Here is a 14,999-nt window from a genome sequence, read left to right as displayed (position 1 = left end):
GGCATTATATTCTCACACGCCAGTGGAAAGTCGGGTGAAGTTTCGTAGTCCACTAAACGTTTCTGGAGCTTCACAGCAAAGCGGCGTGTAGAATTCTCCTAAACAACTGAAGTATGTAGATGGGGACTTGTTTTGTGCAGTATAATGATGTCTGTCCTCTCTGTAGATGCTTGCGCCAGTATGGCGGTGTACCAGGGCCCTCAGCGGGAGCAGGAGGACTACTCCAAGTTCACCATTCAGGAACCCAAAGAGACCTTTCAGACACTGAAACAGCTTCGAAACATAATGGAGGAACTTCAGAGGCAGCACAACATCAGGAGTGACACCACGGCGCAGTATGGGAGCCTGTAAGTCTGGACTGGCGTCACTACATGTTGCATACATACTTTAACTGCTCCTGTTAGAGGTTTCACAGAGTAATCAACTAGGCAACCCATCTTTGTTGTCCTTGCTGTTTCAGGGACAACCCCATCGTAGGGAAAACCTCTTAACCAGGGCAGGGAGGTGTGGCCTGAAACAGCCATACCAGCAGGGGTCGGTACACCACAGCGAGCGCAAAGGAGCCCCGGGAGTTTTCTCAGCGAGAGCGCCCTCTGTGTGTCCAGGAGAAAGATGAACGATACACCCTGACCTCCAGACATCATGAGTCCACTACAGCAGTGACAGCCTTAGAACAAGAACCAGAACGAGCTCGTGAGCTCCTCCAGGATCTCTCCTCGGTCCTCGAAACAAAACGAACCCTGAGGTGTTGTTTTCTTTGGCAGTACGTTGCCTAATCTCCCCCCCCCCCCCCCCCCCATAAAGACACTCTTCTCCTTGTCTTAATTTATGTCCTCTGTGTGGAAAAGGCATCATTAGATGGTGTGTGAATAGGCTGCTAATTTTTTTTATTCACCCGGTTTTATATCAACAGCTGTGATGATGCTCTCCCGATCTTTTAAGGTTTTGCTCTGACACCTGTCTTTAGAGTTGATTTGATAATCATCATCTTTCTAGAGGATCGACCTCTACTTGTGCCCCGTTTATCTTTCTCTACTCTTTTAGTGTCCTTCCTCGTCTGAACAAACGTGTATATATATTTTCAGAGGACAGCTGAGTAGATGAAACCGATCTGCCTTACTTCAATGGATGTTTCTTTCACATTAAATGCTGAGGGAATAATACAGAAGCACTTTAAATATTTGGAGCACTCCAAATGGAAATGATTAGATACTTTGGTATCAGCGTTCCCCATTTTGATCAGTTACATGATCTCGAGTACGTTTATGTTTCATTCCTGTACAATAACATTTTTAGCCTGTAGATTTTAAGATATTTTTCTTGACCAAAGACAATTTCATAGGTTTGACTTGAAAAAAAATTAATGTATTTTGAATACAGATGTTTTAAAAATGGAGACAAATTATATATATATTTGGTTTCTGTTCATGTGTTTGCCTCTACTTTGCTACATGCAGACTGCATGCTTTCGGTTTTGAATCCTGATAGCACATGATTGTGGTTATAGAGTTGTTTTTGTGTTTGTGTTTGATTGTGAATCGTATCGGTACGGTGTACATCAGATCTGTGCTGTCCTGTCGAGAGCATCTCAACATATCTATAGTGGCTTACGTGAGAAACGGAGAAGAATCGATCAGAATGACAAATTACCCCCCGTCATTGCTAAATTAGTCCAGACAAACACATTATGTCTTTTCTTTACTTTTTAACTTTCCCACACCAGCAGCACTCCGCAGCTCCAGCTGTTGTACTTAAAAGGTTTTAGAGAATAAGTTTGAAACGTGACACCCTGTGGCTTAAAGTTTAAAAGTTGACAGCTGTCAGTCACAGCACTCCACTGCCAGAACAGTCGAGAAGAGTCTGTGTAGTAAAACAAGGTTCAGGACTCATATCTTAACAATCCTAATCCTTTTTTTATCCTCACATCAAATCATCAGCATATCTTACAGAAGTAGGGACAAAACAGTTTTGGAAAACAGTCTATAAGTTGTCAAACTTGATGATAAATGTTTATCACAAGTTGTCAGAGCCCAACATGAAGATGGAAGATTTTTCCTGTTGGTCAAACTGAAATTTAAATATTCAGTTTCTTAGATGAGAGAGATGGAAGCAACACAATCCTCAGATGTCTCGTCTCTAACCAGCAAATTTGTCAAAGTTCTTACAGATGATTTTTCTGTCAACTCACCGGTCAATCAGCAAATCATTTTTTTGCGCTGGAGAAAATTGAACAATCAGACTTTGATTCAATCCTGATTTTGTCTCTTTTTTGCCCATTTGAACAATGAAGTGTTGAGAAGATGCAAAAGAAACTTGAATTTAATTTAACAACAAAAGTTGAACATGTAATGCTGATAATACAGGGTTGACTGTGTATTTTTCTTTCTCTCTTTGGTCCGTCATATATTTCTAACATGCATGTCTTGTGTATTTAACAATATATTTTTCTAGGAAATTTTTTGTATCTTTTTTTTTTTTTAAAACACTGATTTAATGTGTTGCTATACTGGTACGGTACCTTGTTCCTTGTCTGCAGCGCTTCTTTTGGTTTCGTCCCCGACTGTGTGTGGTTGTAGCTGCTGCCAAAATGTCCACTTATCGATAGCTTGACGCAGTGTTACTGAAGTGAATATTGTGTGTAATGTTCTACATGTTCACATGCAGGCTGTAAGGTAATGAACTGCCTAAAGGGAGCCAAAACACAACTGTTGACTTTAAGAAATTTGCCTATGTTTGTGAAAAAGGACCAAATTTCAACAGAGATATGTGGATCTGAATCTTAACTAATGACGGCATAAAGTAACTGTTTCATGTGCTGTTGAAGCTTGCATGTCGACTCCGTTGCTAGTTTTTAATAAGGGCCAGTGAACTAGCTGTCGTGTGCTTATTTTCATATGAAGGTGAACATGTTGTTGGTTTTTATTTCCACTCACTTGGTCACTGAATTATGCTTTTTATCTGCTTTTTAAGAAGGGATATTTTCCATGTCGACACATTGTCCTTAAGGGAAAACGGTCTTTGTCAGAATGTGGATGGAAATTCATGCAGTGGCCTGTTAGCCGTTGGAAGTGCACGAGGCCAATCGTCCTCTTGACTTTGACATGACGGACCGTGGCCAATTTTATATCCTACTTTTACCAAACTGAAAGGGACGTGATCGTATTTGCTTTGAACTATCACATGAATAATTCGCACATCTGATGTGTGTTTCTGAGAACTTCATATCAATTCCAGAAATGAGGGAAAAGTCCGTGTTTTATGCAAGTACAGCAATTGATTTTAGGGTCTGTCAGCCCGAGTTTACTGTCAAAGCATCAAAAACAATGTATGAATTACTTTTCAAACGGGGGCATGAAATTGCAAAACAATCCTTTTGTTCTGCCGATCAGCTTCCATCTGTTCTGTAAAAGAGAGGGAGCATGAGTACAGTAAACAATCAAAAGATGTTGTTGTTCTGAGAGTTAAGAGTTTCTTCATGTCCGGTGCACAGTCAAAGACAGCCGAGGGTAACTCACTTCTTCTGAATGTCTCCATACTGCTCGAGTACAATGTCTGTTCTTTTTGTATACACATGAAACGTTTTATTTTCCATACATGGTCTTTTCTGTGTCCATTTGAAACAATTTACAATAAACACTTTGTGAACAATTCTCCTATTTGTTGAGTCTCACTGTGCTTCAGCGGTGGAGGACGTGTTCAGGTCTTATAGCACGCCGTGCAAAATAACCTGTTACAAGTAAGAGTCCTGCATTGAAAATAAAAATATGTAAGTGTAATCAGGAAAATGAACTTAAAGTATTAAAATGCAGAAAGATGTAATTATTATTATTATTATTACTTTGGTAAAAGTGAAAGGCACTCATTCGAATAGAAAGGAAAAGGCCTAAAGTAGCTAAAATTAAGTGTACTTAAGTATCAAAAGTACAAGTAAAAGTAAATTATTCATATACTTGCATGTATGTTTATGCTGTACACTACAGGTCAACGATTATCAGCCCGCCCTACTATCAAATTCAATATCCAGCATTTATCTGAGTATTAGAATCAGTGTTTTTATCTGCCCTTATCTGGGACCCTTTTCTCTAATGCAGCATGTAAAGTAACTAGTAACTAAAGTTAATGTAGTGGAGTAAAACGTTTGTGATATTTGCCAGGAGTGGAAGCATACAGCAGCAGAAAATGGAAATACTCAAGTAAAGTTCAAGTACCTTAAAATCTTACCTACAATACCTGAGTAAATGTACTTAGTTACATTTCCTCACTGGTAACTAAAGCTGTCAAAAAATTGTACTGAAGTGATTTTCATGCTATTTGACTTTTATATTTCACATGAGAGGCTTATGAGCGGGAACACAATGTTTTCTGTGCTGCACTATACTGAGTAGTTGGTTATTTTCTGTGGTAGGATGTCAAAAGTATCTTTGTGAAGTAAAACTGATTTATGTTAATTGTATCATAAAACACATTCATCCCCTGTCACTGTTTCTATTTGTCATGACGAACAAAGCATCGGCAGAAGGAAAGAGGTTTGGAAACAATGAATACAATTTAAAGAGCAACACAAAAGTCTTAAATTGTGCTCAAATGAAAGAAATCATGTTCCCTGGAGGGATTTCTAAACCTCAGAAGTGATTTTGCTGACATTAAAACAGCTCAGAATAAACAGCACAGTCACACCGACCTATCTGAACCTATTTGGACACTACAGACGTGATACTTCATGTATAGAAACATTAGCAGCGTTGAAGAGGTTTGATTGAAATTCAATCGACAGCTGTGAAAATATTGCCCCGTGATCTTGCAAGTTCAAGCTGGCCAAAGTACTTGTACTGATCCACTCATTATTAAACTGATGAGCTGTTATATCATGCATTATATTTTAGGGGGGGAAATGATTCATCCAGACTGAAGATCAATCTTTAAACAAAGACTGGGGCCAGTTTGCCCACGTTAGCTTGGTTTAGTCACATAAATAAGCTTACAGTTACCTCTGAATAATGAACACACAGATACCACTAAGCTCTCAGTGACGTGCTCAATCAGAAACAACTCATAAACTACACTTCCACATTCCTTTCATTTTGAGAGATCTGCGAGGGGAAGGAAAATGGAGGAGAAATCGCAAATTTTGTCATTTTTTTTTTTTTTTTTACACTGTTGAGTGCATTGTGTCGACTTGATAATGGCCTCGCTTCGTTGATATTTCTTGGTTTCTACACTTCTGAATAAACTGGCTTCAGCTAATAGCACTGCTAGCTAATTGCTATCTACAACAACAACGGCAGCACGGAGAGAAACCGCTCTCGCTCGTCGTCTTATAGCATTTTATTTTTCAGTTCACTTCAAAGCTTTATTGGCATGGACGTTTCAAGAGCAATATTGGCAGAGCATTACATTTAAAATTTAAATTTAAAATATTTGAACAGTGCACAATAACAGCAAAATAGGAAAAAAAATGCTTCGCCATGACAAGCAACCCACGCACCTCCGCCCCAAATGATATTAGCAAATGTGATCAAAATCATAACTAAAAGTCAACATATTGCTTAACTTAACACATTTGTCCCAGTAGTGATGCTCGCCAAAGATCAGCATGTTTGCTTTGGTATTGTTAGCATGTTAGCATGCTAGTTGTGATCGTTGACTTCATCATTCATACATCACAGTTTACAGGAAGCAACAAGCTCGGAGGACAACGCGACACAGCCACGTTATCGAGTTTAATAAAGCGCACACAGTGATATAAATTATAAAGTCAGGAGCGAAAAGCTATATGAAGCTTGAGATGAGCAAAAGAACACAAGGAAACAAAGAGAGGTTGAGAAATGGCAAAGCTGGTGAAGATGGGATGGGCGGGAAATGAAAAACAGCTTACGTCACTGTGACGGCCTCTCTCTAATCCTCCCTTATGTTTACCTCTCTGTAGCCTCCAAGTATCTTCCAGGCCGTCAGCTGGTTGGTTACACCTTGAGAGGGTGGAGCTGGATGATATATAAAGGGCGGCCATCTTAGAGTCTCTCTCTTTTGTTCTGACAGCATGGGAAATTCAGTTTGTTTTGAGTTTGTTCATTTATTTGCCACTCACACATACACCCGCTCTACACCACTGATGAATAACATTCGCACAGTTTAGGTTGTGTTATGTTTAGTTAAATAAATGTTTTGTTGCACTATATTGGTGTGTGGACTCATCTCCTTTTGTTGTGAACCTTTGAGCCAGGTTCGTAACAAATGGGGGCTCGTCCGGGATCTTGGATCCTTAGTTTTCTATTAAGTATTTGATAGTATTTGGTAGCGATACAGCTAGAGGATGAGAATCATACGGGTTATGGTGAGTACAGAGTCTAGTGATTGTTATTGGGATTCTGTGCATTTTTGTAGCTGTAGGCTGAAAACAATAGTACTGGAGAGAGTCCACCACATAGGGTTGATAGTGCAAGTGGTTCAGATTAGTGTGGAGTGAGGTTCCAGGCTTCCAGGCTTTCAGGCTACCTGCACTGAGAAACTGTGTTCTTTCAATTTGTGTTGCTCCCTGATCTGGTTAAAAACTTAAGCCACCCTTGTTTGTGGAACTACTTTCCCGTTAGGCATCAGAACGACTTCCATTCCTGGATTCGTTGTTTGTTGTTTTAGTTTATTTTTTTTGTGCAGTAGTGTGGCCAGAGCATTTTGCTGAGGGTACACCTCCATGATTGTCTGGGTAGGTCACCAGCTTGCTGGTTGCCTGGCTGAGTCATTGGGCTTTGTGTTTAAATCTCCCACCGCCGCTATTGCATGAAGACTAGGGTTGAGTCAGCTAGCCAGTTGCTGGTTAGGTAGACAGCTAGGGGAAAGGATGTTCCACATGGTCGCTGTTGTGCTGGTTTAAAGGGGGTTCAAAAAAAAAAAAAAAAAAAAAAAAGTGGCAGTTTCTGAGTGACAGGGGAGCTTATTGAGGTTTAGGAATAGTCAGTGTGGTACAGTGGTTTGTGTGATGTCTGCTGTGGAGGAATTTGAGAATAGTCCAAGTGAAGATCGGTTGGTGGCCTTCACTAAGGATAACTTGGTAAAAATGGCAGAACATTATGACATTAAAATCCCTAGTCAGGGACGTAAGGACCACCTTTTTGGGGTTATTAAAGAAGGGTTGGTTCAGTTGGGAGTTTTGGTTGCTGGGGTAAAAGAAATGGACAAGCAGGATGAAGTTTCTCCCCAGGTTAGTTTCCCTGACCTGCCTGTGGAAAATGTACAGCCTGTAGCTGGGGTAGGGTTGACATTTGAACAGCAAAAGGAGTTGTTAATGTTGCAGCACAAGCATGAGTTGGAGCGCGAAGAATGGGCTTTGGAACGAGAGCGTACAATTCGGGCACAGGAGCAAGCTGTGGAGATTGAGAAGCTGAAGTTGGAACACTATAAGCTGGAGTTGATCAAGGACGGTAAGATCTTTGATCCCTCAGCAGTTGTACAAGGAGATAGTGGGGGGAGCAGCTTCTCACGTTTTGATGTCTCTAGTTGTTTACGGTTAGTTCCTAAGTTTTCAGAGAAGGATCCAGACACATTTTTCTTGCTGTTTGAGAGGTTGGCTAAAAACAGGAAGTGGAGCGATCCTGAGCAGACTTTGCTGCTGCAATGTGTTTTAACTGGGAAGGCTCAAGAAGCTTATTCTGCTCTGTCTACAGCCGATAGTGAGAACTTTCAGAAGGTAAAAACAGCAGTGCTAAAAGCATATGAACTAGTACCTGAGGCTTATCGACAGAAGTTTAGAGGTGTGCGAAAATATGACAAACAGACCTATGTGGAGTTTGCACGTGAGCTGTCTACTCTTTTTGGTAGATGGAGGTTGGCATCTGAGGTGCTCACATTTGAACAGTTGTGTGAACTAATTTTGGTGGAGCAGTTCCATGACACACTTCCTGAACGCATAGCTACTTATCTGAGTGAAAGAAATGCCAAAACGTTGACTGAAGCAGCAACCATTGCAGATGAGTATGCATTAACACATAAAGTACGAGGTGACCGACACAGGGAGGTGTTTTTTGGTCATCAGAAAGGGTCAGGAAGTGAGTTTCCATCATTCAAATCAAGTAACACTGGCAGTAAGTTAGATCAAAGTCGGGTTTGTAATTATTGTCTGGGTAAAGGTCACTGGAAAGCTGAATGTCCAGTGCTGAAATCAAAACAAAAATCACAGCACGGTAATCGTTATATAAAACCTGTGGCCCTTTCTGCTCCAGCACGGTTAGGTGAGAAGGCTGATGCTATTGCGGCAGTTCGCCAGCACACCAAGTCTAACATAGTGGATGATCTTGTCTCCCAGGTTGCTGAGCATGCACCTTCTCCTGTGGAATCGCCTGGACTCTCCCAGGAAGTCTCCTCTCTAACTAACATGTCCAGTGAAATTGATCCAGGCTATGATCCATTTGTGTCCAGCGGGTTTGTATCTTTAACAGGATCTGATGAGAGAATTCCTGTCAAGATATTGAGAGATTCTGGTGCTTTGGATTCTTTCATTCTGTCATCAGTGCTACCATTCTCTTCAGAAACAGACACAGGAAATTCTGTATTGGTTAGAGGTATGAGTCTAAATTTGGTCCCTGCTCCTTTGCATAAGGTTGTTTTGTGTTCAGATCTGGTTAAAGGTGAGGTTGTTTTGGGAGTGCGGCCTGCTCTACCAGTGGAAGGGGTGCAAGTTATTCTGGGAAATGAGTTAGCTGGGGGTCGTATCTGGGCAGATTCACAACCCTCTCTAGTGGTTACCCATACTCCTTCTGTGAATAAAACTGAGATTGAGGACAAGGGCCATCCACAGGTTTTTCCAGCATGTGCTGTTACGAGGGCTCAGGCTTGTCTGAACAAAAACAAATTAGAAGAGAAAAAGGACGAAAAAGTTTCTCTCAATGTTGTGTTGCCATTGCCTGCTTTTCCCTTCTCTGTGTCTCGCTCTGACCTGGTACAGGAGCAGCAGAACGATCCTACTCTGGTTGAAGTGTTTCAGCAGGTGCATCCAGTGGAAGAGATTGAAAGTGTGGCACACGGATACTTTTTGGAAGAAGGCATGTTGGTGAGAAAATGGCTGCCTCAAGGTGATAGGTTTGTTGGCGATGCCAGGTTCCAGATTGTCGTTCCAACAAAGCTGAGGGATGGGATTTTGAGTACTGCTCATGACATGGTAGCTGGGCATTTGGGAGTTAAGAAAACGTATGATAAAATCTTCCGTTACTTTTACTGGCCCCGCCTGAAAAAAGACATTTCAGCATACATCAAAACCTGTCACACTTGTCAGCTCACAGGAAAACCGAATCAGTCAATTAAACCTGCTCCATTGCATCCCATACCAGCAGCTGGTCAGCCATTTGAACATTTGCAGATTGACTGTGTGGGCCCACTGCCCAAGTCTAAAACTGGTAGCATGTATCTCTTCACTGTAATGTGTCAAACTACCAGATATCCTGCTGCCTATCCTCTGCGAAACATTACTACCAAGTCTGTCCTGAAAGCTTTAACACAGTTCATTTCTGTTTTTGGCATTCCAAAGGTGATCCAAAGCGATCAGGGAACAAATTTTACCTCTGGCATGTTTGGAAAAATGTTAAAGAAACTCAGTATCACCCATGTCCAATCCACTGCTTACCATCCAGAAAGCCAGGGAGCTATTGAGAGGTTCCATCAGACACTAAAGTCGCTTTTGCGCTCTTATTGTACTGAACTGGGTCGTGACTGGGAGGAAGGTTTGCCTTGGTTGCTGTTAGCTGCTCGAGAGGTGACCCAGGAGAGTACAGGTTTTAGCCCAAATGACCTTGTGTTTGGTCACACAGTTCGTGGTCCATTAGCAGTGTTACATGCTGACTGGAAGCAGTCTCCTCCACCTACAGAACTAACAGATTATGTTAATGGATTTAAAAGACGTTTGTATGAGGCAGGAAAATTGGCAAAAACAAATCTAGACAATTCTCAAGAAAAAATGAAGAGATTGTATGATCGCCGGGCTGAAGTGCATGTGTTAAGTCCAGGTGATCAGGTTCTGGCACTCCTTCCAGTTGTGGGTTCTCCTTTTCAGGCAAAATTTTCAGGCCCCTACACTGTTCTTCGCCAGGTCTCAGATTTGAACTATTTGGTTTCTACACCTGACCGGAGAAGGTCCTCTCAGTTATGCCATGTAAACATGCTAAAACCTTATTTTCTTCGTTCCACTACAGATCAGACTGAAAGGGAAACGAAGCCGGTGGCTCTGGTGGCTTCTTTGGGTGTAGTGTTGTCGTCTCTGGGGAAAGACAGTGGTGAGGAGCCAGTCCATACTCCAGACGACTGTGTGATGCAAGGCCGACTGAAAAATTCTGAGTCACTAAATGACCTGGATAGGTTGTTGGACCATTTGCCTGATGTGGAAAAGAGAGAACTGTCTGACCTCATTTTGTCATTTCCTGGTTTGTTTTCAGATACTCCAACCCAAACGCATCTCATTGAACATGATATTGACATAGGAGATGTGGAACCAATCCGACAAAGGTTTTACCGGGTTTCTCAGGAGAAACGTATTCAATTGGAGTCGGAGGTGAACTACATGTTGGAACACAACATTGCAGAACCCTCATGTTCGAGCTGGGCCTCCCCATGTGTGTTAGTAAGCAAACCAGATCAAACATTTAGACCATGTACCGATTTTCGAAAAGTAAATAATGTCACCAAGCCAGACTCTTTTCCACTACCTCGTATTGAGGATTGTGTTGATCAGGTGGGCTCTGCTAAATTTGTAAGCAAGTTTGACCTTTTGAAGGGTTACTGGCAAGTTCCCCTATCCAAACGGGCTCGAGAGATTGCAGCATTCGTAACACCTTCAGGCCTCTACTCCTACACTGTCATGCCATTTGGGCTGCGAAACGCACCAGCAACCTTTCAACGGTTGATGAACAAGGTAGTGGCAGGGTTGGAGGGATGTGCAGTGTATTTAGATGATGTTGTAATCTATAGTGATACCTGGGAGGAGCACGTACGCCGTATCAGAGCGTTGTTTGATCGTCTTGCTTGGGCCAATCTCACTGTGAATCTGGCTAAATGCGAGTTTGCCAAAGGGACGGTCACCTATTTGGGGAAGGTTGTTGGCCAGGGGCAGGTACGCCCAGTTAGAGCGAAAGTTCTGGCTATTGATAAGTTTCCACCGCCAACCACAAAGAGAGAACTTATGCGCTTTCTAGGTATGGTTGGGTACTATCGTGGGTTTTGCAAGAATTTCTCTACGGTAGTGGCCCCTCTTACCAACCTGTTAAGTTCAAAGGTCAAGTTTGTTTGGTCCCCTCAGTGTCAACATGCTTTTGAAAATGTAAAGCGTCTGATTTCCTCTGCTCCTGTTTTGGCAGCTCCGCGTCTGGATGAACCGTTTCAGTTGCAGGTAGATGCCAGCAATTTGGGGGCTGGAGCTGTTCTCCTGCAGACTGGTAGGGATGGCATTGATCACCCTGTGAGTTTCTTTTCAAGGAAGTTCAACTCTTACCAGTTGAATTATTCTATTGTGGAGAAAGAGGCCTTGGCTCTTATTTGGGCATTGAAACATTTTGAGGTCTATGTTAGTGGTGGAGGAAAGCCACTTGTTGTTTATACTGACCACAACCCCCTGACATTCTTAAATTCTCTACAGAATCCAAATCAGCGTCTTATGCGGTGGTGTCTATTTCTTCAGCCGTTCAACCTAGACATTCGCCATATCAAGGGGTCTGATAATGTTTTGGCTGATGCTCTATCGCGTGCACTACCTCCTTAAAGTTGGTCTTAAATGATCATTTTTCATTAAGCTGCTCTCCTTCTCTCTTCTATCTCTTAAATTGCTTCTTCCAGGTACCAGAAGTTGCTGAGTGGCAGTGAATGGAGCGAGTGGTCTGATGAGGAAATGGATGGGGGTGGTAACAGACTGAGCGTGCTGACATGATTGTTTTGAATAATTTGATTTTCCTGCTGTATTTGAGGTACCCCTTTGGGGGCCCTCATCGTTGTGGGGGGGGGATGTGACGGCCTCTCTCTAATCCTCCCTTATGTTTACCTCTCTGTAGCCTCCAAGTATCTTCCAGGCCGTCAGCTGGTTGGTTACACCTTGAGAGGGTGGAGCTGGATGATATATAAAGGGCGGCCATCTTAGAGTCTCTCTCTTTTGTTCTGACAGCATGGGAAATTCAGTTTGTTTTGAGTTTGTTCATTTATTTGCCACTCACACATACACCCGCTCTACACCACTGATGAATAACATTCGCACAGTTTAGGTTGTGTTATGTTTAGTTAAATAAATGTTTTGTTGCACTATATTGGTGTGTGGACTCATCTCCTTTTGTTGTGAACCTTTGAGCCAGGTTCGTAACATCACAATGAGTCAGGCTCATGAGAAAGGCTATACGTCCGGTGTATGATGGTAATGAAACATAACACAGAAATAAAAATTCACAACACTAGCATTAGCATTTGGTTTAAACCTCTGCTGCGTCGTAGTGGCTACAGCCGTTAGCATTAGCATAGCTATATTTGTCTTCTTATGTCTTCGTTCCGAATACAAACTGGTTCATGTTGGTTTTTTCGTCCACAGTCTACTGACCTGGCCACAGCAGGACAGTGTGATGTTTGCTGATGTTGGAAGTGGTGGGAACCGTTTGGCTGATGCGGCGCGAGCAGCAACCGTTTGACATCTGTATAATGAATATTATACATTAATAATCGAGCTTTAGGAGGATTTTATCATTGAGTCAGGCCAGCTGTTTCCACTTGCTTCCAGTCTTTAGGCTAAGCTAAGCTAACCGGCTGCTGGCACAAATAAAAAAGCGGTATCAATCTTCTCTCTTAACTCTCCGACAGAAGGTGAAAAAGCGCATTCTCCAAAATGTCGAACTGTCCCTTTAACGCTTCAGCGCTCAGTCACAGTGCACAATAATAACATTTGAGTCTTCACAAGTAATGTGGTTTACAGTCTCAGCCGGGCATGACATGAATGATCACTTCTCGGGGGTGTTTGTTTTTGAGAAATGCCATTATTAAGAGGGTGATCCGTCACTGTCAGCATCTTACTGCGTGTGGACGCAGGCTGTCTTCACTTCAATGAGCGGGGAACACGGTTTTGAAAGTCTGTGACAGGAAAATATTTGTGTTTTAAGGGTCAAACTTATACCATAGCGTGAGACGTGCTCCTGTTACAAGAGTACAAAGCTTCGTCTGTGAAGGAAACCGGACGCCAAAAATGTTATTATCTTCTATTAAAAGTTTAATTTTGAATACACATACTGAGACATGCTGCGTTTTGATCCCTGAGTCCTCCTCACAGAAATCCACTACTGGTGCATGAACTTCATGTACCCTGTCCCCTGCAGCTACCTGACATCGCTTAAAGGGTCGGGTCGCCCAAAAAAACAAAACAAAGCCCGATAGAAGAACCTTACCTATAAAAGTGTGGCCTGTGGATCTTCTGCCTCACACACACACACACACACACAAAAATGGAGGTGAGCATATTTGGTTTTCCCCCGTATTAGTTTATGGACTCAACGTAATGTCCCTCTGTAGTCCAGCTGTATGAGCTGCTTCTATCTAAGTTTTATTCTCAACTTTTAAATTAGTTTTTTCCTCTCTATCAGGACGAATGACATTTTTCTGAACCTCCTCTTCACAGCAGTCTGGAAACGTCACAGTCTTCACATTCATATACACATTTCATACCGACTGCGAGGGTCAACATCCGAGCCTCTTTATTTTTTTGGACCGCCGTGTGTCTGTCAGCAGATTCTCACCAGGGGTATAGGGAATGCAGTTGCATGCATGAAGTTATTCATGTTGTACTGTATTCTGACACTGACTGTCTTTGACTGGAGGTCAGGAGAGACTGGAGGGTGTTTCACAGGGGAAAACCACCCTGTGCTTCTCACAGCGCTGGCGTGCTGTCAGTCGTTGTTATTCTCCACATCATGTTGCCAGACCTACATCAAACAAACTCCTCAGGCTTTGCCATGTAGTGTTTTGTGCCTCGTCTGCTTCCACATAAACAGCAAATAAGGATGTAAACGCATCAAACGAACAGGTTTGGATATTTTTTGCCGCGTAAGACAAAAAATAGTGTTCAAAATAGTAACGCAATGTTTCTGCTGAGAAACCTTCTGGTTCCTGGAACTCGTGTGGATGTTACCCACCCCGTCATGGCATCCCTGATTATAACAAGATAATCAAGGTTATTTACTTCTTAGTGGTTTTACTTAAAGAATCCAGACGGTTCTGTTTTGATAATTCATGTATTTAATACATTTTTGTGTAAAAAAGTTTGACAGTTAGTAAAATAAACGTTACATGTATGTAAATCACGTGTTTGAGGCGTCTCATAGGACATAAATCAGCTCACACACGTGCACACACAAAGGTATTACCACATAAACGGGTCAGTGAAACCACAAACAAATCTATTATTGTTTACAAAATCCCGAGAGGCCTCTTCAGTCCTACAGACGAGGCACACTGCAAGACAGAGACCTTGTGAATGTGTCAGACTCCCCTGATAATACTGAATGAAAACACATACATGGCGTACCAAGATCTCCTCCGATGTCAGACTTGTGTTGTAATAAATGCAGGCTATAAATTCCAGCGAGGCCAGCTGAGGCCCGTCGTGTTCGTCTTTTATTCATAAAAGTGAAGATTAACTGGAGGTTTTTCCGCGTCAGTCTGTGCGTTTAAGTGTTAACTCTTGTGTGTGGTTTCACTGCTGTTTGTGAAAGTTAGTTAAAGCCTATAGACAACATGTGTTACATTTCACTTACAAACATTTTACAACTTAAGGCCTTTATGTTCTTGTGTTTTAATGTCTTCAGGAAGCTCTTTCCACATCCAGTTTTATATTTTTAGAAAACAAAATCTTTACATTTCTGCATAATATACTTTATATATATGTTGTATATCTATATGTTTATCCCTTTCTTGTTCTTTCTGCACACTGTATGTTTTTTAGTCATTTCCCGGTGGTGCTCAGGCAGAGAGGCCGGGGACTCTGTATGGCAGCAGGCTGG

General features: G+C 42.1%; 1 protein-coding gene across 1 annotated transcript in view; it reads left to right on the top strand.

Moving 5' to 3' along the window:
- The window catches only part of rasa2 (RAS p21 protein activator 2), a 30,119-nt gene extending 26,469 nt beyond the window's left edge, over positions 1–3,650 (top strand). The window contains exons 23-24 of the mRNA XM_073482606.1: positions 167–347; positions 461–3,650. Coding sequence (XP_073338707.1) covers positions 167–347; positions 461–491 — 212 coding nt within the window. The 3' untranslated portion in view covers positions 492–3,650. The remainder of the gene's footprint in view (positions 1–166; positions 348–460) is intronic.
- The last annotated feature ends 11,349 nt before the right edge of the window (positions 3,651–14,999 follow it).

The sequence above is a fragment of the Pagrus major genome, chromosome 2, assembly GCF_040436345.1.
Source record: "Pagrus major chromosome 2, Pma_NU_1.0".
Taxonomy (NCBI): domain Eukaryota; kingdom Metazoa; phylum Chordata; class Actinopteri; order Spariformes; family Sparidae; genus Pagrus; species Pagrus major.
Note: the sequence above shows the minus strand (reverse complement) of the source record. Positions and strands in the feature narration are given on the sequence as shown.